The sequence below is a fragment of the Pan troglodytes genome, chromosome 4 (genome assembly GCF_028858775.2).
Source record: "Pan troglodytes isolate AG18354 chromosome 4, NHGRI_mPanTro3-v2.0_pri, whole genome shotgun sequence".
Taxonomy (NCBI): domain Eukaryota; kingdom Metazoa; phylum Chordata; class Mammalia; order Primates; family Hominidae; genus Pan; species Pan troglodytes.
The window spans coordinates 166,368,906-166,394,732 of NC_072402.2; the positions used below are offsets into that span (position 1 = coordinate 166,368,906).

General features: G+C 47.2%; 1 protein-coding gene and 1 long non-coding RNA gene across 2 annotated transcripts in view; one reads left to right on the forward strand and one right to left on the reverse strand.

Moving 5' to 3' along the window:
• The window catches only part of LOC134810128 (uncharacterized), a 46,326-nt gene extending 29,200 nt beyond the window's left edge, over nucleotides 1-17,126 (forward strand). The window contains exons 4-6 of the long non-coding RNA XR_010157405.1: nucleotides 119-249; nucleotides 12,608-12,818; nucleotides 16,910-17,126. This is a non-coding gene — a long non-coding RNA (uncharacterized LOC134810128). The remainder of the gene's footprint in view (nucleotides 1-118; nucleotides 250-12,607; nucleotides 12,819-16,909) is intronic.
• The window catches only part of SLIT3 (slit guidance ligand 3), a 636,015-nt gene that overhangs the window by 29,625 nt on the left and 580,563 nt on the right, over nucleotides 1-25,827 (reverse strand). Inside the window, exons 24-28 of the mRNA XM_016954159.4 lie at nucleotides 16,513-16,584; nucleotides 15,068-15,231; nucleotides 12,147-12,271; nucleotides 4,799-4,896; nucleotides 517-656 (exon numbers count right to left, since the gene is read on the reverse strand). Of these exons, the coding sequence (XP_016809648.2) occupies nucleotides 517-656; nucleotides 4,799-4,896; nucleotides 12,147-12,271; nucleotides 15,068-15,231; nucleotides 16,513-16,584 (599 nt within the window). The remainder of the gene's footprint in view (nucleotides 1-516; nucleotides 657-4,798; nucleotides 4,897-12,146; nucleotides 12,272-15,067; nucleotides 15,232-16,512; nucleotides 16,585-25,827) is intronic.

A 25,827-nucleotide genomic window follows, 5' to 3' on the forward strand; every position in this document is an offset into this window, starting at 1 on the left:
CACACCCCCAGGGCTTATAGATGTTATGTTCTCTTTCTAATGAATCCACGCCTCTGTCCACCTGACTATAAACTTCTTATGAGAAGGAACTCTGTCTTGGTCATTTTTGTATCCCTAGCTCCTAGCTGAATGTCTGGAAAATGTGGATTTCAAGAGACGGTTGACTACACCTGAAGGAAGCATAAACACAATGCAAGCGCCTCTCTGCCAGCCTCAAACACCACTAGGTCTACAGGGGCCCTAAAGGAGGTAATGGCCAGCAATGAGATGAACAGCAGCTAAAGAGCCTGGGACTCTGTTTCAAGTGGGAAGGAGTAGTGATTTGCTGGTGGCTGGTGGTGGAGGAGACGGAGAAGCAAACAGGCCTTTGGGGAGCCCCTCTTGGCATAACACGGTCTTGGGGTCTTAGTCTCTGTCCTCAGGGAGAGAGGAGGAGAGTCCCTGGAAGAAGTTAAGAAAATGGTATTCTAGCGACACCCCTCCACCCCACCATATATACAGTCATGAGATCCTTACCTGTGTAGTTAGGCGGGCAGATACACACGTAGTTGTTGATCCCGTCCACGCAGGTGGCATTGTTTTCGCAGTCGTTGTCCTCACAGTCATCTGGGTTGATCTCACACCGCTGCCCCTCAAAGCCCAGAGGGCAGGAGCAGCTTTGGGATGTGAGGGGTGGGGAGCAGGGGAGTCAGGGGTCAGGGAGAGAGGTGGGTTGGGATGGCAGAGAGGAAGACAGGGGTGGGAAATACAATTAGATTTTCCTCCAGATGGAGGTCTGAGAAAGCACTTTGGACACATGAGGCCTTGGGGTCCTGAGCAGAAAGACCCTTAGGAACCTAAAAGGTCATTTCATCCAACCCCATCTCCAGGCAATGTTCTATCTCCCCTGGCCCATGCTGGCTGCCTCGCTCTGGGGCTAATGTCCACCAACAAGGCCGGTGTCATCATTCCCCAGCTGGAAGTGGTTTCCTGGATATGGCTTAAATTCCTCCAGCTGTCCTCCAAACCGCCCTCCCTTTGGCTCTTCTGAGGCACAATCTCTTTTGCAAATAAAGAGAGACAGCATAGTAAACATTCTCCTTTAAGTGATTTTTTTACTCAAAGGCAGCCCTTCTATCTCAGGGTGAGGGGGTGGGCAGAATATAGTGGCCAAGGTACCAGACTCTGCACCCAGATTTCCTGGGAATGAATTCCTGTTGATACATTCTAGCTACTTGACCTTGACCTGGGTGGTTGTGAAGATTGAGATTATACAAGCAAAATGTTTAAAAGGGTACATAGCACATAGAAAATGCTCAGAACCCATTAGCAAGCTAGAGTTCTACACAAAACCACCCTACTTCCTTAACTGTTCTTCAAGGATGCCATTTCTCCCCATCATGTGTTCTTGCTACTTCTGAGCCCCTCCAGCTTCTGGGGGATGAAGGCTAGAGTGCGAGGATCCCTCTCCTACCAAGAGTGAGGCTTTCGGGTCAACTTGGCTTCAAACACTGTGGGGCAGCAAGATGCATTTCCTTCACTTGTCTCTAGAGTGTTAAATCTCTTGGATAAAAACCTCAACTGCCTGCATCTCTGCCTGATCTTGGTCATATCCCCAGGACTGGGCATGCAAGATCGGTTAGAACAGATAAAGGCCATGCGGAAGGGATGGGAGTGGGGGCGTGGAGTGAGCATCTATCTGATTAAATAAATGCTGCAATGAATCTCGATCTTTCTTTGGCCTAACCCGTTTGTCAGGGATTCTCACTCCATCCATGAGTGTGCGCTTCAGCTTCAGATCTGGAATTTCAGGTTTCAGAGATTGCTCTGACTTGGGATTTAGCTAAAAAAGTAAACTACACTCAGCTAACAGGCAGTGAATTTCAGTGGTCCTAGAATCCTACTTAATTGGTCTCCTTTCTACAACTGAAAACCATATCACATTTTCTACAAAAGGCCAGGGGCCTCTCAGGTCTCAGCTCTTGGGGTACAGCAAAATGATTCATTCTTTTCTCCTGTTAGGGACTCTGGGCACTCATGAAAAAGGCTACTTCTTCAGAGCCAGACAGAGGGTAGGTTTCTGAAAGTCCTAAACCATGGTGTTGCTCATTTGTTTTTCTAAAGACTTTGGCTCCCCCCAGAGCCTTAGGGCTACCTAGCAGTGAGATATGGTGGCTGGTCAAGGAAAGAGAGGTTGCTAAAGGAGTGACAGGGTGGAAGGAGGCTGACATCTCCCTGTCTTCATTGGAAACCTTGGAGAGCTGTCGAGGAGTCTCCAGGTGCCATGAGTTGGTTGTGGGGATGAGAGCAGATCTCATCTCCTGTGTTGGTCTTCTGTGTGGCCTGCTCTGCCAACCTTTGCTGTTTTTGTGGGCAGGCAATGCAGCAAGATTAGAGAAGCATGTGTATGAAGAGGCTGGTGATGCTGATGACTAAGACCTGTTATGGGTTGAATTGTGTTCCCCCAAAAAAGATATGTTGAAGTCCTAACCCTGAGTACATCAGAACGTGATCTTATTTTGAAATAGGATCTTTGCAGATGTAATTAGTTAAGTTGAGGTCCTACTAAAAGAGTGTGGACCCCTAATCCAATATAACAGGTGTCTCTAAAAGAAGATGGCCGTGGGAAAGCAGACGCAGAGAGAGCACTCGTGACTATGCAGGCAGAGAGAGGGGTGCTGCAGCCACAAGCCAAAGAATGCCAAAGATTGCCAGGAACACCAGAAGCCAGGGAGGGACAAGCAAGGACCCTCCCCTAGAGGCTCAGAGGGAGCATGGCCCTGCTGACACCTTGATTTGGAACTTCTATCCTTCAGAACTGTGAGAGAGTAAATTTCTGGTGATTACAGCCACCCAGTCTGTGGTTATTATGGCAGCCCTAAGGAATTACTCTAGAATGGAATAGGGGAGCAAATGGGAGCTTCCTGACAAGCACCACTCCCCTTCACCCACCAGGTGCTGGCCCGATGCAGAAGAGTTTCCCTACTCCTTGAGGACTGCATGCGAGCTCTCCCATCCCTAGTAACTGCCTCATTGCCTTAACCTTCCACCCCATTTCCCTGATCCTGTAGATCTGGGCCCTTTTCCTTTTACATTAAGTTCTAAAAATATTTTCTGTTCATCTGAAACTCTTCAACAACTTAAGATGGAAATGAGATATTTCTGCTCAACCGAACCTCCAGCTGAGATGGGAGAAACACAGTTGCCTGCAGCGGGGAGCTCTTCCCTCATCTGACCCCCCATCCCTCGCCTGGGTGGGGCAGCCCAGGCTGTGTGCCCTGGAGGGGGGTTTCCTGGCTGGGGCCCCGTGGCCACATCCATATTTCCCTGCAGTTTCTTCTCACCCCTGCTCTATGTGAGCCAGCAGGAGTGGGTGGTTTGGCTGACTCCAGGCAGGAAAAGGAACTCTGCCTTGAATTTCACTTTTCAGGAGGCAGAGTTTGATGGAGCTGGCTTGGCAGGTGGACACGTGGGCGGGCGGGTTCCCGGGGGAAGAGAACCGGGAGCCTGGAATTTGATTTCTTCCCCAGACCACACGGCAGCACTGGCCAGAGTGCTTTTGATATTTAATTGGTTGCAACCTGAGCTCTAAGACACCCACACATGGCTTGGCATGGGGTGCCCCTGCCTTTATTGCCAAGGGGCTGCCGCCTCCCGACTGGCTCACCAGGGATGCCAAAGGAGCCCGTTCCCAACAGTCTGCTTTGGTCAGGGCCACAGGCCAGTGAAACTGGGCATCTGAAAGCTGCTGGGGAAGGTGGGAAGCAGGAAGGGGTCCTGAGGTTTGGGTGGAAGCCAATCCCATTCCTAGGACAGAGAGGAGAAAAACCTAAGTGACTTCTATTCCCTTTTCTTCTTGAAATGTTAATGTCAGGAAGGAAAGAGGGCTGGAGGTGGGCTTGGAAGATCCAGGAATGAGCATCAGGAGATATGACCTAGAGCAAGTTCATTTCTGTGTCTCAGCTTCCCCATCTGTTCAATGAGGATAATACCTACCTACTGGATAGGGTCTGTAGGGATTTAAATGAGAAAATACTTGACTAGTTGGTACCTGGCATAGTGAGCATATAATAAATGCCACTTATTTTATAACTCAGAAAAGCATGGTGGAAGTGCCAGACTGGCAGTCTTTAAGCCTTCACCCAATCCTTCTCTGACTTTAGCCAGCAGCAGACACCTCCCTTGGAGGAAGCACGAGGTTGGGACCTGGTTTCAAATCCCTGTGCCAATGCTTAATGTAACTCTAGGCAGAGGATTTGTCCCTCTGATGCTTGAACTTCCTTATCTGCACAGTGGGGATAAATTGTACTTCCCTTACAGGGTGCGAAGAGCCTTGAGATCATTCTCATACAGGGCCAGCACAGCACGGGCACTGGGCACGCCCTCGCTGGTGGTATCTCTGCTTCTTTAGCCTGCCCAGGGAGCCCTCCAAGGGGAGTGATATGGTTTGGCTGCGTCCCTACCCAAATCTCACTTTGAATTATAATAATCCCCAAGTGTCAAGGGTGGGGCCAGGTGGAGATAATTGAATCACGGGGGCAGTTTCTCCCATACTGTTCTCATGGTAGTGAATAAATCTCACCAGAGCTGACGGTTTTATAAATGGGAGTTCCCCTGCACAAGCTCTCTTTTGCCTCCCGCCATTTAAGATGTTTGCTTTTCCTTTGCCTTCTGCCATGATTGTGAGGCTTCCCAGCCATGCTGAACTGTGAGTCCATTAAACTTCTTTCCTTTATAAATTACCCAGTCTTGGGTATGTCTTTATTAGCAATGTGAGAGCAAACTAATACAGTGAGGGAGGCCAGGGGTGAGCTGTTACCTGAACCCATCCTTGTGGCTGTCACTCAGGTGGCAGGTGCCTCCATGCTGACAGGGGTTCTGGATGCAGGTGTTGATGGGCACAGTGCAGTCCTTGCCCTGAGGAGCAAAAGAGGGAGAAGCACCTGGTTAGGGGGCCTTCCGGGGCGGCCATGGCCCAGGGGACTCCAGGGGTTCCAGCATTCTCTGTGATGAGGCTGGGGAGATGACAACAAGGAGCCCCTAGGAAAGGCCTGCTGTGTGACTTGGAGCCCACCCATGGGAGCCCTAACCCCTAGTCACTGCACAGTAAGAAGGGGAAGAGTGATGAGAAGCCAGGAGTTCAGGTTCCAGCCTCACTACTTCGCAGAATTTGCACCCTTCTGTATCCCAAACTGCAGGGCAAGAGCCCAGGCTATGGATTCAGGCAAAGCTGAATTCACATACAGCTGGTTTCACATTCCAGCTCCATCCCATCTGGGTTGGCTGATCGTGACCTCATAAAAGCCTCTTGACCTCTCCAAGTCCACCTCACAGGGTTGCTATGAGAATTAAACTTGAGCTTTCATGTAAGGAAAAGGTTACACGTGTGTAATCCACCTAGCGCATAGTAGGCATTCTGTAAATGCTAGAAGATAACATTACCATGAGCCTCACTGAACCTTAAATATAACCCACAACTTGAGTAGGGAAGACTAAGGCTGAAGTGTGGCCAACAGACCTTGTCTCCTACAAAGTGACAACCCCAGAGAACCATTCTTGATTGATCTGGAGCGGGGTCCAGGCTTTGGTATTCTGAAGTTCTGAAGGTAAGCCTAAGGTTAGGCCAGGTGGGGAACCTTTGTGATAGAGAGCTCAGGGTGGTGTGGGATTCTTTGGAGCAGGCCCCTCTGAAGGGGACGTGCGAGCTGAGAAGGAGCCAACTGTGTGGAAGGTGGGGAGGGGAGCGTGCCAGGCAGCAGGAGCAGCGAGGGCAGCAGCCCTGAGGAAGGCAGCCCCAAGGTGGAGACTGAGCTCCATGAGACCCACTGTCCCAGGGAACAGCCCAACTCTTCTTGGCCTTCTGGCTCCTGCTTCTCCTTTGGGACTGACAGACCAGTCTCACCCAACGCTTGGCATGGAGTCCCTTACAGGACCTGGTAGCGTGGGGCCTGGGGAGGCGACTGCTGCATCCTTTCTGGGCCCTGGGCTCAGTGGCTTGGCACAGACCTGGTGGAGGTGATCATGGGAGCCCGCCCACTGCCACACCACCTGCTCGCCATCTGCCTGAGAAAATCCTCTTCCCTCTTCTGCTGTTGCTGGTGATGTGATGGAATGGAACTGGGGCTTCCTGGCTGCAACATTGCAGCCAACTGGGCTGAAGGCCTTGGGCCCAGGACAGCCTCTGCTGTGGACCCTCTCAAACACCAGAGCCTCAGGCCCGTCTTCAGCAGCTGGAAGGCATAGGCCATGTCCATCTGGTTCCCTTCATGCCCTGTCCCAGCAAAGTGGCCAGTCAGAGGTTTCTTGGAGGGGGACAGGGAGAGTGCAGTTTGGGCTGGTATCTGGTTTTATCCTAAACCATAACAACACAGGGCCCCTTTCTGAAAGTTGGTGTGGAATGGAAACTGTAATACTAATTCTCACCCACTTTGCCGAGCACATTTTCCATTCCAGGCCTCATGCTAAGTGTTTTATATTCATGATCGCATATCATGTTCACAACAACCCTATGAGATTGGTGTGATTGTTATTACACTATTTTTACAGACAGGAAAGACAGACTTAGAAAGTGAGGTAATACGGCCAAGATCGCACAGCAGTAAGTGAAATGGGGAGCAAGCAGCTGAACCCAGGCATCCAGCCCAAAGTTAGTGCTGGGAGCCTCTATGCAGGACCACTTAGCTGGCCCCTCTCAAAACATGCGTTCTAGGGGCACACAGATGGGAGTGCACATTCTAAGTTGGCTGCTGTGTTCCTTGAGGAAATGACTAGTTCTCTCTGAGCCTTGTTTTTACCACTTATGAAATGGAAATAATATGAACTACCCTATGGGGAATTAGTTAATGGTTATATATGTAAGACACCTAGCATGTAATGGCAGCTCCATAAATAATAGCGATGATGATGATGATGCTTGGGGTCTGAGGCAGGGCTGAATGTGAGTGACTAAAATACTTTTTCAGGTCTTTGGTTGGTGCCAAGTAGTTCCAGAGGTGCATATATGAGAGTGGTGGTGGCCAACACATGGACCGTGAAGGGCAGGACAAAGAACCTTGAGAAGGTCAAGGCAAGACCTCTCTAGCCCCTGCCTGGGTTAGCCCCTGCTCTGGGGAACTGGCAAGTACCAGTGACTCCAGGTCAAACCCTCCCAACTATGGCGGTGGTGGTGGAGGTGGTGGCAACTCCTGCAGCCCTTTACGCCAAGCACAGAAATCCAGGAGGCAGAGCCTAGTGCTTGATGACATGGTAATTGGGCCTGGAAGTGGGGATTTCTGTCACTTACCTCTCCTTGAAAAATAATCACTATTGCCAACGCCTGGTTAATTAGCCTGATTCAATTCTCTTCAGCCTCATTTTGCTCAAATCTACCAGATTTGTGGTGCTCCTTGGTCCTCCACCACACTTTCTACCCCTCATCCCACTTTGTGTGTGTGTGTGTGTGTGTGTGTGTGTGTGTGTGTGTGTAGGACATGGCCAGGAATCCTGACTGGCTTCCTTTAAAACAGGTGTCCCCAACCCCTGGGACATGGACTGGTACCGGTCCCCATTAGGAACCAGCCTGCACAGCAGGAGGTGAGCAGATGGGGCGGGAGCATTACCACCTGAGCTCCGCCTCCTTTCAGGTCAGCCGTGGCGTTAGATTCTCATAGGAGCACAAACCCTACTGTGAACTGTGCATGCGAGGGATCTAGGTTGCACGCTCCTTATGAGAATCTAAGTAATGCCTGATGATCTGAGGTGGTACAGTTTCATCCTGAGACCATGCCCACCACCCTAGTTCCGTGGAAAAATTGTCTTCCATGAAACTGGTCCCTGGCACCAAAAAGGTTGGGAATCAACCTTTAAAAGACACTGGGGGCTGGGTGCAGTGCCTCACGCCTATAATCCCAGCACTTTGGGAGGCCAGGGTGGGCGGATCACAAGGTCAAGAGATCAAGAACATCCTGGCCAACATGGTGAAACCCTGTATCTACTAAAAATACAAAAATTAGCTGGGCGTGGTAGTGGGCATCCCAGCTACTCAGGAGTCTGAGGCAGGAGAATTGCTTGAACCCAGGAAGCAGAGGTTGCAGTGAGCCGAGATTATGCCACTGCACTCCAGCCTGGCAACGGAGTGAGACTCTGTCTCCAAAAAAAAAAAAAAAAAAAAAAAAAAAAAGACACTGGGAACAGCTGCCCTCATTGGAAACCTCTTTCTGAGATCGCACGAGGAATGCTGCTAAGTCCTTACTTCTCAAAGCGTGCTCCTTGGACTAGTGGCACTGGCATGTCCTGGGAACTGATTAAAAAAAAAAATGCACACTCTCAGGCCTGACCTCGGATCTAATGAACTAGAACTTGCATTTTAATAAGCTCTCCAGTGATTCTTATGCACACAAAAGTTTGAGAAGCACTGTTCTGAGACATTGAACATATGTGCCTGAAACTAAATGGCTGAAAAAGAATCAGCCAACAGATATATTTTTTCCCCAAATCTTAACATAATGGCAAAATACTGACCCTTTGTGAAGTATCTACTGAATCCTGGCACTGAGGTAGGCAAAGTACACACACAGCCCCTTTTCATCCTTCCAACAGCCCTGCACATGAGTATGAGTATTCTCAGTTACAGGTGGGGAAAGTGAGGCTTAGGGAGAATCTGACTTGGAGTGGTTGTGAGTGTAGAGACTTTGTTGCAAGAGATAGCTGAGCTCTGGTTGTAGCTCATGCGCTTCCTAAGTGTGAGAGCTTGGGTAAATTATTTCATCTTTATGAACCTTAGTTGTTTCATCTATTAAAAGACGATAATAAAACTTATTTCACAAGGTGATTAAGAGTACTACAAGAGATAATGTGTTTAAACTGCTTCACAAAGGCCTGGCATTATAGTAGATTAAGAGTAGCTGCTACCAAATGTTACACAGTGATTCCTGTGCTTTTTTATAATATTGTGGCTTCCCAAGGTCACTCAGCTAGTCAATGGGAAAATGGAAATACCTGGAAAGAGGTAAATGCCTGAACTTTGAGCTTGGTTTTGTGGGTATCTGGGGATTTCTGTTAGCCACTCATGCAGAACTACCATCTTAGTCGCTCTGTTTGGGCGGGCTCTAACCCTGGCAAGAAGGAAAGCAGGGACATAGCACAGAGAATTTGATGCAACCCTCAGTTAAAGGATCCCTTGGGTTCAACCTGCTCCATTTTACAGCTGAGGAAACTGAGGTGAGGAGAAGAGCGAGTTCTGTCCAAGGTCATGCATCACATAGGCACAGGCTCCAGAGGGTCCTGCTTGGTGTTCTTCCCATGGCTACACTCTACTTGTCTCTAATCTGGAAATTCAGACAGGTCCTAAATAGTCAGGGATCCTCCACCTTAGCCCCTGCAATCACTGCACTTGCCAACAGGCAGTGAGTGCAGTGGCCAGGAGCACAGCTTCTAGAGTCAGTTGGTTCTGAGCTTTGAATCCCAACTCCCTTACCTACCATGCTCAGTTTCTTCAACTGTAAAATGAGGATCATTTTAGGAACTGTATTCTAGGGCTCTGATGAGGAGTATGCAAGATAATATATGTACCTTATTTAGTCTACTGTCAGTACATAGTAGATACTCAATAAATGCTGGCTCTTATGTTACTATTATCATAGTTATCATCATCATCACCACCATCTGTACCATTAGCACCATTACCATCATCAACACCATCACCATTGTCACCTTTATCATTATCACCGATACCACCACCATCATCACCTTCACCATCATCATCTTCACCATCACCATCAACATCATGCACCCTAGACCTGCCTGGGCTCAACACTTTCCTCAAGATCAAAATCTCTGTTCACATTCTTCTAAAATTGACATGATGTTCAGAATCTTGAGAACAAAGTTCAAACAAGTGGCCTTATCCTGCAGTAGCTCTGAAGATACTCTCTTTGCTCTGACAGACACTGACGGTCAGGTCATGCTTCATAGTACAGTCAAGTGTAGCTGGAAGAAGCCTGGACTTCAAACCCAGCTCTACTACTTTCAGACTCAGGCCAGTTTTAAAGAGAAGGAAGCAAGAATCAGAATGTGAAACAGTTTACCTTATCTTTAGAATGGGGATGATACTACCCATCTCATAAGCTGATTATAAAAATCAGAGAAGAAAATAAATGCATAAGCTCCAGATGAGTGCCTGGCCTTTATTGATGATTCAAAAGAGAACTATACTATGTATGGAATTGAGAATGTTACAAATGCAGTCACAGTTCTAGGAGAATGACTGAAGTTTCTTGGCAGTTCACAGTGCCATAGACTGATAATCCTGGATCAAACTAGCAACATACCACCTGTTACTGATGGCCTATTCCACACCCAGGTATGAGGGACCACCATGCAAGGGTAAAGGTGAAAGGCAGCAGTATGCCAGCTTATTGAGTGCTCACTGAATGCCAGGTATCATCCTAGTGTATTGCGTACATTACTGTACATTTGATTCTTACGGCAAACCTATGAGACAGGTCCTAGTTTGCAGCTGGGAAGACAGATGAAATTACTAGCAATGGCTACACAGCTAGTAAATGACAAAGCTGGAATCCACACCTGCTTCTCTGTGTAATTGCACAGTCTGAATTTTCTCTGCTGAATCCATACAAGGGAGTTTGGGAGGATCCACACATCCTGAGTATGTCTGCTGTTAATCTCTATTCTCCCCTCCTATTATTTTTTTGTGTGTGTGGGTGCCCTGTGACTGAATTTATAACATTCTCAATTCCATACATAGTATAGTTCTCTTCTGAATCATCAGTAAAGGCCAGGCACTCATCTGGACCTTATGCATTTAGTCTCTTCTCTGATTTTTATAATCAGCTTATGAAATGACGGTGTATGGGTCTGGGACTCAGTGGTAAGTTTAAGACTTTGGAGGTGGCTGGCTTCAAAGGGAATCCTTTGGCTCTCTTGTCCCAGGCCCATAGATGGCACTCTGACACCATCTGCTAGAAGCACAGCCATAGTCTAGAAATACATCAGGTAGTCCCATTCCCCAGAGTGAGGCGGCCTCTAAGCCTGTCACTACGCACACACAATCCCACTGGGGACAGAGACCTGGGGATGCCAGCTCACTCTCACTCTACCTGCATCATATGTGTGCATTAGACAGGCTGCGGGGCTGTCCTGAAACTCTGGGCTTGCCCAGTGCCTTTGGATGGGTGCCCTGGGAAGGCTGGAAGCTGGGCGGTCCCTGCAGAAGAGGATGGAGCCACAGCTTTGCTGATTCCAGTGAAGCCCAAGGAAGGGCTCAGCTATCCAGGAAACCCTCCAGGGGAAAAGGATTGGGTTCTGGAATCACAAAGCCCAGGGTCTTAATCACAGCTCTACTGCTTACAAGCTTCGGACATTGAGTTGAACTCTTGACAGTCTGAGGCCCAGTCTCCATATCTGTAAAAAGGGAATGATGAGGCCTTCTTAGGTTTGCTGGGGGTGTTTGAACAGGTGAGTAAAATGCCAAGCACAGTACTTGGCACAGTCTGTACTCTGTAGGTGCTGGTGAGAGGCACATGGTCGATATCCACAGGGGTCAGCAGAGGGGCATGACACCGTGCTCTGGGTGAAAGAAGGAAGGACTGTCTTGGAGGTAGTCTGGGAGGCCAGAGGGGAGAACTGGGATCTCATCCTCTTGCTGGCTGATCTTAGCCGGTCAACCTTTTGGGTGAGTTTGCAGCCCCTAGGCCTTTCAATCCCCCATCCCTATATTTACATCAAGCTGGAACCAGCACTTTCAAGGCTGGTTGCTCTGAGGGTGGGGTTTGGCAGGGGCATGGTGGGGTGGAGGTTCTGGAAATCCCTTTAGAAGGGAAATTGGGAGAGTGGGCTCAAGGGATGCCTCTACTTGGAAACACTTTTTCTCTGAGACTTAATTTCTCCATGTTTCACAAAGAAAATACAAATGTTACATTTCCTCTTTCTCTCTGGACATCCTTGTCAAGACCATATGGGGTCCTCTCTGACTGGCAGCTCCCGCTAGTTCAGAGAACAGTGTTACTGGCAAATGCTGCTTTGGAGTGGTGACCTGTGCGATGGACTCATCCAGGCTGACCCTTGGAGAAGGGAGGGTACGCAGGGCACGGTGCCCCTCTCTAGGGCCAGGGCTGAAGGAGGAGCCTGAGGCATGAACACGGGGGGCGGGGGCAGGGCCTCCAGCATACCTTGTAGCTGTAGGGGCAGGCACAGCGGTACAGCTCCACAGGGTCCTGGGTGCATGTCCCGTTATTCTTGCACGGGCTGGAGAGGCAGGCATTGCATTTGGCCACAATGTTGATGTCCACTGGCCCTGGGCAGCAAAACCAGAGTACTGATGGCAGGTCCTGAGTGCGCTCACTGCCATACCTCCCTTCCCCTCTGCTCTGGGCCCTCCCTCAGCCAGCGCCAGCCCCTTCCCAACTCCATGCCCAGATGGCAGCTGGCTCTCCTCAGCCAGCACATCCAGTCCAGCTAGAGTCCCATTAATTCAGCCACTGTCCAGTGAGGAAAAATCACAGTGGGACATCATTCAGAAACACTTCTGCAGTCAAATCAATTACTGTAATTAGCCTGATCCGATTTTGGTGCTAATCTGCAAACAATGCACCATAATTAGAAACCCCCTGTGTATCTTTTCATATTCCAGGAAGCTCTGGGCCCAGGCTCCATTCGGACCTCCCATTTTTCTACCCACGAACACCCCTCCCCATGGAATAGTCTGTGCCAGGCTAAGCAGGGCACAGTGCTTGGGCCAAAGGCACACAGAGGAAGTTCTTCCTGGAAAACCTTGGAAGAAAGAAATGGATGGCCCCAGAGGACACAGCGATGATGCTGACAATGGACAGAAAACTGCTCAGGTACATGTTACATCCGTGACCGTTTCAGCCGTGTGCTTGCTTTAGCTGCGAGCACTGGAGGGAGGTCAGGGTCCTTCCCAGAGCTTTGCAAAGGGGGCTGTGTCCTGCTGCTGCAGCCAGCTTTGACAATGAGCCCTGGATAAACAGGCCATATTTAGTGTCAGGACTATAAATGACCTTGGGGTTAACAGTTATCAACTTGGAGATGGGCTGAGATGAACTTCAGTGAGTGACTGTTTGTGGATGAGTAAAAAGAGTGGCCTGATTGAGAGCTGGTACCAGGGGCTCAACCCGACTTCACATTAGAATAGGAAGACTATCTGTCTTGGTTTGCTTGGGGCTGAGGGGGTTTGCAGGACACAGAGCTTTCAGTGCTAAAACCAAGAATGGCCCAGACAAAACCCAGATGACTTAGCTGCCTTACACTACCAGCTACAGTGTTGTTTTTTGGTTTTTTTTTTTGTTTTTTTGAGATGGAGTCTCACTCTGTTGCCCAGGCTGGAGTGTGGTGGTGCAATTTCGGCTCACAGCAACCTCCACCTCCTGGATTCAAGCAGTTCTGCCTCAGCCTCCCAAGTAGCTGGGATTACAAGCATGCGCCACCACACCTGGCTAATTTTTGTATTTTTAGTAGAGATGGGGTTTCCCCTTGTTGGGCAGACTGGTCTTGAACTCCTGACCTCAAGTGATCTACCCGCCTCAGCCTCCCAAAGTACTGGGATTAGAGGCATGAGCCACCGTGCCCGGACCCTGGCTGCAGTGCTTTTAAAAGTTCCCACACCCAGGTTGTACCCCAGACCAATTTAATCTAAACCTAGAGGGTGGAGCCAGGCTTCAGTAATTTTAAAAGCGCCTGTATGATTTCCAAATGTGCAGCCAAGATTGAGACCTATACTGTTCTTGGCCTAGGTGAGCCTCTTTAGTATCAGATCAGATAGCTTAGAAGCAGGAGGAGGAAAATTAAAATTAGCTTTAAGCCAATGGAATGTTTTTCTGCTTGCAGCAGAAGTGTAGGACACACTAAAGTTTGAGAGGATAATTAAAGTGTATCTATATATCAAAATAAGTATTAATCCTCTCAGAGATGAGCAAAAGAGATTATCAAACAACTGTGTATACAAATGAAAAGTACGTTTTTGATGAAAAATTCAGGTTCCCCAATAATCAAAGACAAAATAAAAGGAGTTTTTTTTTTAACCTATTGAATTAGCAATGAGAAAATAAGAGAAAATAATGAGAGTCTAATGAAAAATGCAACCAAAGGATGCTACTGGGAATGTAAATTGGTTATAACCCTTTTTGAAAATCAATTTGGCAAAATGTGTGAAGACCTTAAAAATAATAATGTACTTTGATTCAGTAATTTCTATTCTCTGAATCTTATCTGAGGACATGATTTCAAACAGAGAAAGATCTTTATGTGTCAATGGTAAGACAGAAAAATGGAAATACTCGAAAGATTCAAAACCAGAAATGGATTAAGTAAGTGGCAGTGGAGTATTATGGCTTGATGATAAAGACTGTGCATTCTGGAATCAGATAGACCTGGAAGCCTGGTAAGCCTCGATTTTCTCATTTTAAGAAATGAGGATAATATTAAAAGTTGATCACATAGAGGTATTAGAGAATTAAATAAGTTGTTACATGAAGAATGAGAAGAAAATACATGAGACAGTGCTTACCATCATTCCTGTTGCATAAGGACTCAGTAGTAGTTTGTTGTTATAATATGGTCAATAAAAAAATCACATGTACAAAAGTTTGCTGGGTAAAATGGGAAAATGCTTATGTTTTAATAATGTTGGATAAAAAAATGCAGGTTAAAGATTTTTCTCAAGGCCAGGTGCAGTGGCTTATGCCTGTAATCCCAGCATTTTGGGAGGCCTAAACAGGAGGATCGCTGGAGATCAGGAGTTCGAGACCAGCCTGTGCAACATAGTGAGACCTTGTCTCTACAAAAGATGAAAAAAAAAAAAGATATTCTCCACTATGGAAAGACATGTACAGAAAGAAGTCAGTGAGGAGATGTGTGGCAATGCCAGCAGGGAACTTGGAGAGAATGACACTTGGCCCATTAGATGAGGGTTCACATCAGCGTCAGAATCTGAGCCTCTTTGTGGGACCCATGGAAGAGACAGGGTGAAGGTTTCTGAAGCCACATCTGTTGAGATACCCTGCTCTGACAGGTTGCTGGGAACACAGCAGATCCCACGAGGGGCAGGGGAGGGTGGGGTGTGGGCGTCACCTACCTTTGCACTGGAAGCGGTGGGTTGGGGTGGTGAGCAGGAGCCTGTCAGCCATGGGCTCAGGGCTACTGCAGCGGGCGATGCCAGGCTCCTTGTACCCCGCCTTCACCCACTCCGACAGCCACCGAAGACTGCAGTCACAGTGGAGTGGGTTGGTTCCCAGCGCCCTAGGAGGCAGAACAGGAAGTCAGGGCCCCCTGCCCAGCTTGGCCAGTAGCCTTCATATCCTTGGCTCTCTGGAAATGCATTTTCAGACTTTGGCTAGACTGGAGGTATCCAATATGGGGCCAGCGGAGTAGTCGTCTCCACTGTGGCAAAGTTAGTATCTCCAGAGTGTACTTCCAATCCTGTGGAAGTTTCAACTCCCATCCCAGCCCCTTCCACTTCTGAGGCGTGGCTCTCACCTACGCAAGTAAGACTCACTCTTCAACTCAACCCCATCCTAGCTCCTTTAGGGAGCTTCCTGGATCTCTGGCCATCTGATTATCTGGTTGCCTTGCCCTGTTGAAGGGTCCACTGGAGGATATACTCTGCAGAGAAGGTTCTGAAACCCAGCAACCTGGGGAGCAGCTTCAAACCACTTGGCTAGACTTTCATCCCGGTTGTGACTGGGACGAAAATACTAGAAATTCTGTTTTTTTAAAAAATTATATCCTTCAACAATTCTGCTTTTGAAAGTTTTAGAATATGCATACGTAGTATATCCGTATTATAGTGTATGCACACATTATGAAAATAATTAAATATGCATACGTATTATATCCGTATTATAGTGTATGCACACATTATGAAAATAATTAAATATGCATATAGAAGGAATACAAACTCGAAAATGTTCACTGACAGAGGTGTATAAAAAAATGTAGAGATTCCTGATCTGTGGAAGAGAGGTCTGGCCTGGGAGTGAGGGAATCTAGATTCTAGTCCAACATCTCACTGACCTGATAGTCAACCTTTAGCTAGTCACCTAATATTTATGGGCCTCAGTTTTTCCTGTGTAAAATAAGAAGGGAATACCTGTTGCAGAGTGCAAAGTGGTTAAGAATATGTGCTTTGGAGTCAAGGCAAACCTAGATCTGATCCTGGGCCCTGCCATCTGCTAGCTGTGCCATGCTTAGACACAATGTTATTATATATAATAAAAGGATAAAAATGCCTTACAGTTGTAAGAAATAAATAGAAAACTTATCTAAAGTGTTTACCCCATAGTACATGTTTTCTGTTAGTTCTTATTAAATATTTACAGTGTTTACATAATTGAGGATTCCTTTGAAGGCTTCTGAGGTGGGGAACAAGACAATATGCATAGTGTGGATACATAGTTGTATAATATACTGTATGCATAAGGAAAGGACATATGCCAAAATGCTGACAGTGATGACATTGTCGCTGACACTTTCATGCTTTCATGTTTTGAATGTTCATTGGGGAGAAACACTGCTACTTACAGATGGGAAAGAGATGTGAGGTCATTGAAGGAGCCTTCAGGAACGCTGGAAATGTCATTGCCATGGAGGGTTCTGAAGCAGAGGGCACAGGTCGGAAGGTTAGCATCCACTAATTTGAATTTAGCATATTCTCAGGGCCTCCAGTGCCTGGCCCTGCCACCCTTCAGTTTTGCTCAGAGCCCCACTGCTCCTAGCAGTAGCTGCTGCCCCCGTTGCTCTGGGTGCATGAATGTTCTATGCCCAGCTCAGCAGCAAGGATGGAGGGAGTAGAGGGTTTGCGGAAGAAGGGGGTGGACTTTTCAATCTGATAGACCTGAGGCGAAATCAGAAACCAGTCTCTCTTAGCCGTGGAACGCTGGATAAGTTACGTCACTTTTCTGGGCCTTCATTTTTGCAGCTGAGAAAGGAAGAGACATATCTACCCAAGGGAGTTACTGGAGTTTCAGAGATCATATGAAGAGCTGTGCTTAAGACCGGAAGTTCTGGAGCCAGGCTGTGTGAGTCAAACCTGACTTTGTCGCTTACCAGCTGTGTGACTAAGGGCAAAGCAATTTACCCTCTCTGTGCTTCAGCCTCTATTGTAAAACAGGTATGAGAATAAAAAGGCTTGCCACAGAAAGTTGTCATGGGTGTGTTAATCCATGTAGAGAGAGCCAGCATTTTCTAAGTGCTAAATGACTAATCAATATTAATATTTGTGAAAGAGTCTTGAAGGGTATCTGTATCAAGGAGGTCAGTAAATTAGTTTCCTTCGTATTTACCTAAAGAGATCTTAGGCAGGTTGAGAAATGCTACCAATCCCAGCTTTGGTGACAGAGGGAGGGGGTCCTTAGCTCCCGAGGAGAGTCTCTGGAGCCGAACACTCATTGTTATGGAAACGGCTTTGGCATCAGCCACACACATACACGAGTCTGGCACTTGTGTGCACCTGAGTGCATCTTCCCACAGCATGTTGGAGGGGCCGGGCACCCCACTTGGTATTAATCATGCCTCTCTCCACCCTGTGGTGTAGGCAGCTAGGAGCTATTCTCACTTACACAGTGGTGCCATATACTAAGCCTTCCACAAATGCCTGGAGGATAGGTGCATGAAAAACCTCAATGAACACTGCTCCGTGCTCAAGTAACAACACGAGCAAATCCACAACGCATGGATTATATTCTCCATTAAAGGATTAATCATCAACTGCATAAAAAAATCTGCAAATTAATTCATAGAAATTCAAAGGCTTCTTTAGTGACTGATGGGCACCATCACCTGTGTTGGCAATAATCACCCTTCAGGGTAAGGACTAACAACTTTATTGCAGGCAGTGAGTCCTAGTAGAACAAAGAGACGATTAGTGTTGACAGTGGAAGTACAGATGGAATAATAACGAATGAATTTGCTCTTCTTCTCCCTTCAACTGAAGTTAGCTTGCCCTTGGTCTTCAGCTGACATAGAGACATGAGCCTAATTACTCTTGATAGAGAACAGTGGCTCTCACACTGAGTGAGCTTTGGAAGCTAGTGAATATGCAGATTCCTGAGCCCCACTTCCAAAGATTCTGATTCAGTGGGTCTGAGGTGGGGCCTGAGATTCTGCATTTCTGACAAACTCTGAGGTGATGCTGACGCCAGTAGCAAGGGTTTAGAAAGGTTTCTCCTATTGCTTTAAGGCAAGGCCCTTATTTCTCTCCTCTTCCCATATAATCTGCTCTTCTCTTTCTCCTCTTAGTTACCCTCCATTGATATCCTCATCACCATCAGCTCCTTCTCCTCCCACCTCACAGTTCTCTGGTGAAATTCTCAGGGTGAAAGTGAGCCTCAGTGCTTAGGCAGCTAGGACAGCAGGAAGATGGCAAACAGCCATCTAGAGTGTTCATGATAGCTTCTCACCTCCCCGAGTAAGGAAGAGCTAGAAGCACTTCCTAACACTTTTATCAGCATCATTTAGCCTCTAGTTCATGAGGTTATTTATGAATCATACCAGCCCCTGCCTGCATGGCTTCATGGCTGCTTGCTGTTTTGCATAGGCACCCAGCTTTATTGTTAGTCATTTCCAAATGAGGCCTGGGCCCCTGGAGAGGCATGAGGCCTAACTTTAAAACACCAAAGGACCCAAGGGCAGCTTTAGCATTGTGACACCTGCAAGTCAGGCTCCATTCTCTACCAAAAATACAAAAATTAGCCGAGTGTGGTGGTGGGCGCCTGTAATCCCAGCTACTCGGGAGGCTGAGGCAGGAGAACTGCTTGAACCCAGGAGGCAGAGGTTACAGTGAGCCAAGATTGTGCCATTGTACTCCAGCCTGGGTGACAAGAGTGAAACTCCATCACAAACAAACAAACAAAAAAACCCTGCAGAGTAACAGGATTATAATTTACTAGGACAACTCATTAAATCCGCCTACACTGCAGGTTCTCCATCCTGGTTTGGCCCCCAAAGAAGTACTCTTGCCTGTCAAACAACCATCCTAAAGGATGCTAGAGAAGTGGGAGAATGAGTGCTCCTTCCCCTTTCTCCTCCCCTTCTCCCTGATGCCTCCCAGGGGCTGGGCTGGCAAGCAACTGTCAACTCTCAGTGGCTCATCTTCAAGCACTTGGAACTCCTCCTCTTTGCCTAACTCTTAGGGGATGTTAAAGGCAAACTTAAGAATTTCAGAATGCAGATGAGGGCACCATCAGGGCAACATTAGGGCATAACCATTCCTCCGTTCTGGGCTGCGTGAACCTTGGGTCTCTGAACCCCTAGGTCCTACGGTTAATACAATAAACAGTGGGAACTATCCTCATTCTAAATGTGGGTGTGGGTGGGTGAATTCTCTTCTGAGCAGGCTAAGCTATTCCCAGGTGATCTGGGGGTTAAGAACCCAAGGCTCTGGAGTCAGACTGCCTGGGTGTGAATCCCTCGTCTGATACTGGCTGTGTGAGCTGAGACAATTGACTTTTGGTTTCTCAGATTTTTTGGTTTCTCAGATATTTTGGTTTCTCAGATATTTTCATCTCTAAAATGGAGGAATTCTTAGTAACTACATATAGTAGACATTTTTAGGGGATGTGGGTTTCTCAGCATCAATGCTGTTTTCTGTAGCAGTTCCTCTGTTTTCTACTGGGGGTTACCCCTCCCCACCTCTTGGTCCCAGTGGTTTGGCCTCTGTATGAACCTATGGCTCAGGTCTGGCCAATCAGAGTCACAGTGATTGGTGTGAGGTTGAGCATGCAACCTAAGGGAGCCAAGGAGAGACACTTCTGGGGCTCTCTCTGGAACGATGAGGGCAGAAGCAGTTTAATTTTGTGGGGCTGCTAAGCTGCTAGAATGTAAACTTTCAGCCCATCAGGACCCTCTGTGTCTTAAATAGAGAAAGATTGCCTGAGAATGAAATCCACTTAGGAAAACAGGGCGAGAGGCAGAGGTACATTTTATTTTTTATTTTATGATTATTTTTGAGACAGTCTCACTTTGTTGCCCAGGCTGGAGTGCAGTGGCACGATCTTGGCCCACTGCAACTTTTGCCTCTCGGGTTCAAGCGATTCTCCTGCCTCAGCCTCCTGAGTAGCTGGCATTATAGATGTGCACCACCATGCCTATCTAATTTTGTATTTTTATTAGAAATGGGGTTTTGCCATCTTGGCCAGGCTGGTCTTGAACTCCAGGCCTCAGGTGATCGACCTGCCTTGGCCCCCCAAAGTGCTGGAATTACAGGCATGAGCCACTGCGCCCAGCCTACATATTTCTTTTTCAGACAGAGTCTCACTCTCTAGCCAAGCTGGAGTGCAGTGGCATGATCTTGGCTCACTGTAACCTTGACCTCCTGGGTTCAAGCGATTCTCCTGCCTCAGCCTCCTGAGTAGCTGGGACTATAGGTGTGCGCCACCACGCCCAGCTAATTTTTGTATTTTTTTAAATTTTAGTAGAGACAGTGTTTCACCCTGTTGGCCAGGATAGTCTCAATCTCTTGACCTCGGGATCTGCCCATCTCAGCCTCCCAAAGTGCTGGGATAACAGACACATTCTGACAGTATCATTGCAGTACCTGCATCCAGCCCTAGAGCCCGGTATCTTCCAGTGCCTTCTTCAGTTATCTGAGTTGATAAATTCTCTTTATGCTTAAGGTGGTTTGAGCTGATTTTCTTCCTCTTTGCCCAGGAGGAAAGCTAATATACCACTTCGTAAGCTAGCTGTAAGCATTAAAAGACCAGATGCCAATGGTTCAGAAGCACTCAGTCACATTAGCTATGATGATTGTTATCACTGTCATGACTCCTCCTCTATGTTTTTGAGTGGATTTTGGGGCCAGTCCCCTGGGAGTTACCCACATAGGGTAGAAGCCTGAAAGTGTGCAGCTTGTATGTCTCAAAGGCCGTGGTGAGTCCTGTGACCTGATTCCAGGACTGCAGAGGAGACATTGCATCTTGGCAGAGTGGTCAGCACCTGTCCCCTTTCTCTCTGCATCTTCCATTTCACCCCACTCCTCAATTCCCATCAGAGGCCTCTGTGGGTGAGGAAATGCCTCATTTTACATAGGCCAGCTCCCTCCAGTCTGAAATGGGTGCAGATAAAAACATGCTAGCCTGCGATGGGGAAGCAGGTAGAATGTGGTAGAAAGAGCACTGGGCTAGGAGCCCAGAGGTGAGTCCCAGCCTTGGTTCTGCCTGTGCCTTGGGGCTACTCAGCAGCATCTCTTCCCACTCCTGCCCCCCAGAAGCCACATTGCAGCCACACCTGTAGCTTCTTGTGATTCCCCCAATGCATATGCCTTTCCTGACTTCAGGGCCTCTGTCCAGGGCATTTATATTCTCCCGGCCTAGAATGTTCTTCACTCCCATCCCTACTTAGGTAACCCCCTCTGGTTTCTCAGTGTCAGTCCTGGAAGCCCAAGTTAAGAGGAGTGATTCTGAAAACAAATAGTCTTGGGTTTAAATTCCAACTTTACTACCTACTGATTGCATCACTTTGGGCAAGTTACTTAATCTCATTCAGCCTCTATTTACTGATCTGTGAAATGGGGATAACAGCGGTCTATCCTTCACAAGGCAGAGAGTGACTAAGATAACATAACTAAAGCACTTAGCCCTTTGTGCAGCACATAGTCACGGTTTGATGAATGTCAGTGCTGATTATTAACCTTCCTTTCAGAAAGCCTTTTGGGTGGCTAAGACTGGGTTAGGTGCCTCTCACTTGTATCCCCATGGCTCTTCTTTCAGGTATCGCCTTGTGTTGTAGTTGCTTATTTACTTATTTCCCCTTCTAGACCAAGAGCTCCCTGAAGGCAACAATTGTGTCTCATTCACTGTTTGTTGTCTTTCCCCCTCCAGAGTTAAGCACAGCAACTAACCGGTAGCAGGTATTCAGGAAAGGATGAATAAGACAATGATCTTGAACAAGTCACTAAACCTCTCTGAATCTGTCTTTTCTATTTTTTTTGAGACCGAATCTCGCTCTGTGGCCAAGGCTGGAGTGCAGTGGCATGATCTCTGCTCACTGCAAGTTCCGCCTCCCAGGTTCACGCCATTCTCCTGCCTCAGCCTCCCAAGTAGCTGGGACTACAGGCACCCGCCACTACGTCCGGCTAATTTTTTGTAGTTTTAGTGGAGACGAGGTTTCACCATATTAGCCAGGATGGTCTCGATCTCCTGACCTCATGATCCACCCGCCTCAGCCTCCCAAAGTGCTGGGATTACAGGCGTGAACCACCGTACCCGGCCTGTCTTTTCTTCTTATAAATGAAACGTTTGGACAGAAAAATTTTCAATATTCACTCTTCAATCCTAAATTCTGCAATTAAACTTTTGTTTACTTATTTTTATTTTAGAGATGTCAAAGTGCCAACCCTGGACCATGGTTGGGAGGTCACAGTGAGTCACCTTCTGGCTCAGCAGAAGAATTTTCTGATGCTCTAATAGCTGGTCAAAAGTGGAATAGAGTTGCCTGGTAAGGGAGTGATCTCTTTGTCTCAGAAGGTAATCAAGCAAAGGGCTCCCTTACAGGGATGTTTTAAGGAGAACTCAGGCAATTGGTAGAGCAGTGATGAACAGCCCCGTGGGTATAAACAGCACAATTCTTACTTCGGGGACTAGGAGCTAAAGATACTGAGGATGGTGAATGATAATCCCACTGGCTCCTTCGTGAGCACACACTGAAATTGCCTGCCCAGAGCTAACTGATTCCAGGTGGCCCTCCTGCGACCGGGGCAAGACAGTTGGGACCACACGCATACAAGGCATGTGACTTGGTGTGGAGCAAAGATCAGGGAATGCATGGATCCCCTAAGAAGGATGAAGATGTCCACAAGAATGTTCTCTTTTCGCTATTTTCAGATTCGGAGCCAAGTAGAAAAAGCATTTTCCACACAATGTTTTGTACTCAGGGCTAAAAGACCACCCTCCTGTTGTGCTCTCCTGAAATGTATTCATATCCACCCATATATACACACACACACACACATTCCCTCTCTCTCTCTCTTTCTCTCTCTCTCTTAAATGTCAGTTTTCTCTTCCTCCTTTCCAGATCACTTTTTGGCCTTTGTCTACGCCCAAACTAAACCTTGATGCTCATTCTTCTTGCTGCCGCAAACACCCAACATCTCTGGGTCTCTGGTCATTTCTGAAAGTTTAATTAAAAGAATGAAACCCCTCAGAAATGAGGAAAGAATGTACAAATGTTCAAATGCAGCTGCAGATAATGTAATTCCTGATTTTAAAAAGCCAATCTTTCTTCCAACTCCCTAAGTTGTAAATATGTTACCATCTTCATTCATCTTTATTGATTTATTATTTCTTTTGAAACAAGGTCTTGCTCTGTGTTACCCAGGCTGGAGTGCAGTGGCTCAATCACTGCTTACTACAGCCTCCACTTGCCTGCCTCAATTGATCCTCCCACCTCAGCCTCCTGAGTAGCTGGGACTACAGGCACACATCACTATGCCCGGCTAATTTTTGTATTTTTAGTAGAGACAGGGTTTCACCATATTGGTCAGGCTGGTCTTGAACTCCTGACTTCAGGTGATCCACCCGTCTTGGCCTCCCGAAGTGCTGGGATTACAGGCGTGAGCCACCATGCCCGGTCTTCATTCATCTTCAACTTTGCCTTCATTTGTTATAGAAATGACTTTATATAAACACTAACTATCACAATTTTTTTTTTCATTTGCTCTCTTATAGTCTTTCTTCATAGGTATAAATGTTTACAAGTTATAATTGTAACATATATACAAGTTAGGTTTATTTCTCCACGTAACGCTATGTGATAAGCACTTTCCCACATTGCTATCTAGTTTTCATCTTTGCCTCTTTTAATAATTGCACTTCATTGACTGGTTGCCTCATGGTTTCCTTAAACATTTCCCCACTGTGGCCCTTGTAGGTAATACTTAAAATTTAGGTTAAAAATAACAGTACAACAAAGATTTTAATGCACAGAATCTTTCCCTCATTTTGGATGACTCTTTAACCTAAATTCCTAGGTGTGTAATTAGTGGGAGAAAGGATACAAATATCATAAAAGAAATGTAGCCCATAAACATTTTTACTTTTCCTGAATTGGCCCTTAGGCAGAAAATGGTTGCTCCCCACTGAGGTAGATGGTTGGACTGAGGTGCTCTAAGATCCCTTTTTATGCACAAGATCTCATGATTCTAAAATGATGATGCTAAAAGCCTATTAATTCTCTTTTTTTTTTCTTTTGAGACAGGGTCTGGCTCTATTGCCCAGGCTGGAATGCAATGGCGTGATCTCAGCTCACTGCAACCTCTGCCTCCCAGGCTCCAACCATCCTCCCACCTCCGCCTCCCAAGTAGCTGGGACTACAGGCGCATGTTACCATGCCTGGCTAATTTTTTGAATTTTTTGGTAGAGACAGGGTTTCACTATGTTGCCCAGGCTAGTCTTGAAGTCCTGAGCTCAAGCAATCCTCCCACCTCGGCCTCCTAAAGTGCTGGGATTACAGGTGTGAGCCACCATGCTGGGGCAAGCCTACTAATTCGTATTTCAAGAAGCAAGTGCTAGCGTGTTGTATGGTTACGTGTACCGCTGATGAACTCATGGCAGTAGTAGTGCCAGACTGGGACAAACGATGCCGAGGAAAGAGAAAACCCTGGTCAGGCTGGTGGTGTTCACCCCATCACCCCCACCACCCCAAAAGACAGACAGATGGACGGGCAAACATTTTCTCTCCCTCTTACATATTGAGTTGCCCCAAACATCACTACTCTAATTATGAACAGATGCATGCAGATTCCTTAAAATTGGCAGGTCCCACCTCCTGGCAGTGAACCCACACACAGAACTATTAGACTGGGATGGAAGACAATAGGTTGGGATTGAGGGGGAATGGTAGGAGAAGGAAGGGGGAGCAGGTCCGGCTTCAGCCCTGGCCAGTGATACGAGCCCATCTCCTGCTGTGTTCAACTGGAAACAGGGAAATGGTTGTGCTGATGTATCCATTCTCAAACTCCCCAGAGAAGGTGGATAATAAATAAGTGACAATAACAGATTGCACACTGTCAGCGCGGGCACTTCTTTGCCCCCAGAGAATTGATTTTTAATAACAGCGCAGATGACATGTGGCGGGAGTTGTCGCTGACACCGGTGTTTTGTGGGCCTCAATAAATCACACCAGCCTGGAGGCTCTGAAATGGACTAGCTTGTTGGGTGCTGTTTGTGGATTGCTACTCAGCCCTGGAATGGCTCCTGGGTCCCAGGAGGCTGGATTCTGCAACCTACTGACTGCTAGACCTTGGCCAGTTACTTCACCAGTCTGGGCCTCAGTTTCTCCATGTTTAAAATGGGCAGAACTGTCTTGGTCTCACAGCAGTGTTGCAAAAGGTTAGACGAAGAAAACTGTCCCATAAAATATGTTGATCACTATTATAGTAATAATGATCTAGAAAGTCAGGAAGTTGATAGGTTTGGGGGCGGAGTATCTGGCATCTCTGTTTTCATGAATAGCATTCAAGGGTGATATTCAAAGGACCAAAGGAATTCAAAGGAATGTGCTAATAAAATAGAAGCAAGATGGGAAGGCACAAAAATCAGGTGTTAATCAGGCCCAGGATTGGGGGTGGTGGTGGGGTGCCTTCCTGCCCTAGCAAGCTGTGATATAAGAATAATAACAAGTGAATATTTGTTAAGCATTTACAGTGCCAGAGCTGTGCTAAGTACTTCATATACAGTATCTCATTTAATCCTCATAAGACCCTGTGAGGCAATTACCATAATTATCTGATTTTATGGATGAGAAGACACTCAGCTACCCATGTGTAGGACAGGGCCAGGCAGGCGAGGAGAGTGGGCCGGCTGTGGAGGCTGCAGCCTGCACAACTCTGTTTAAAGGGGCAGG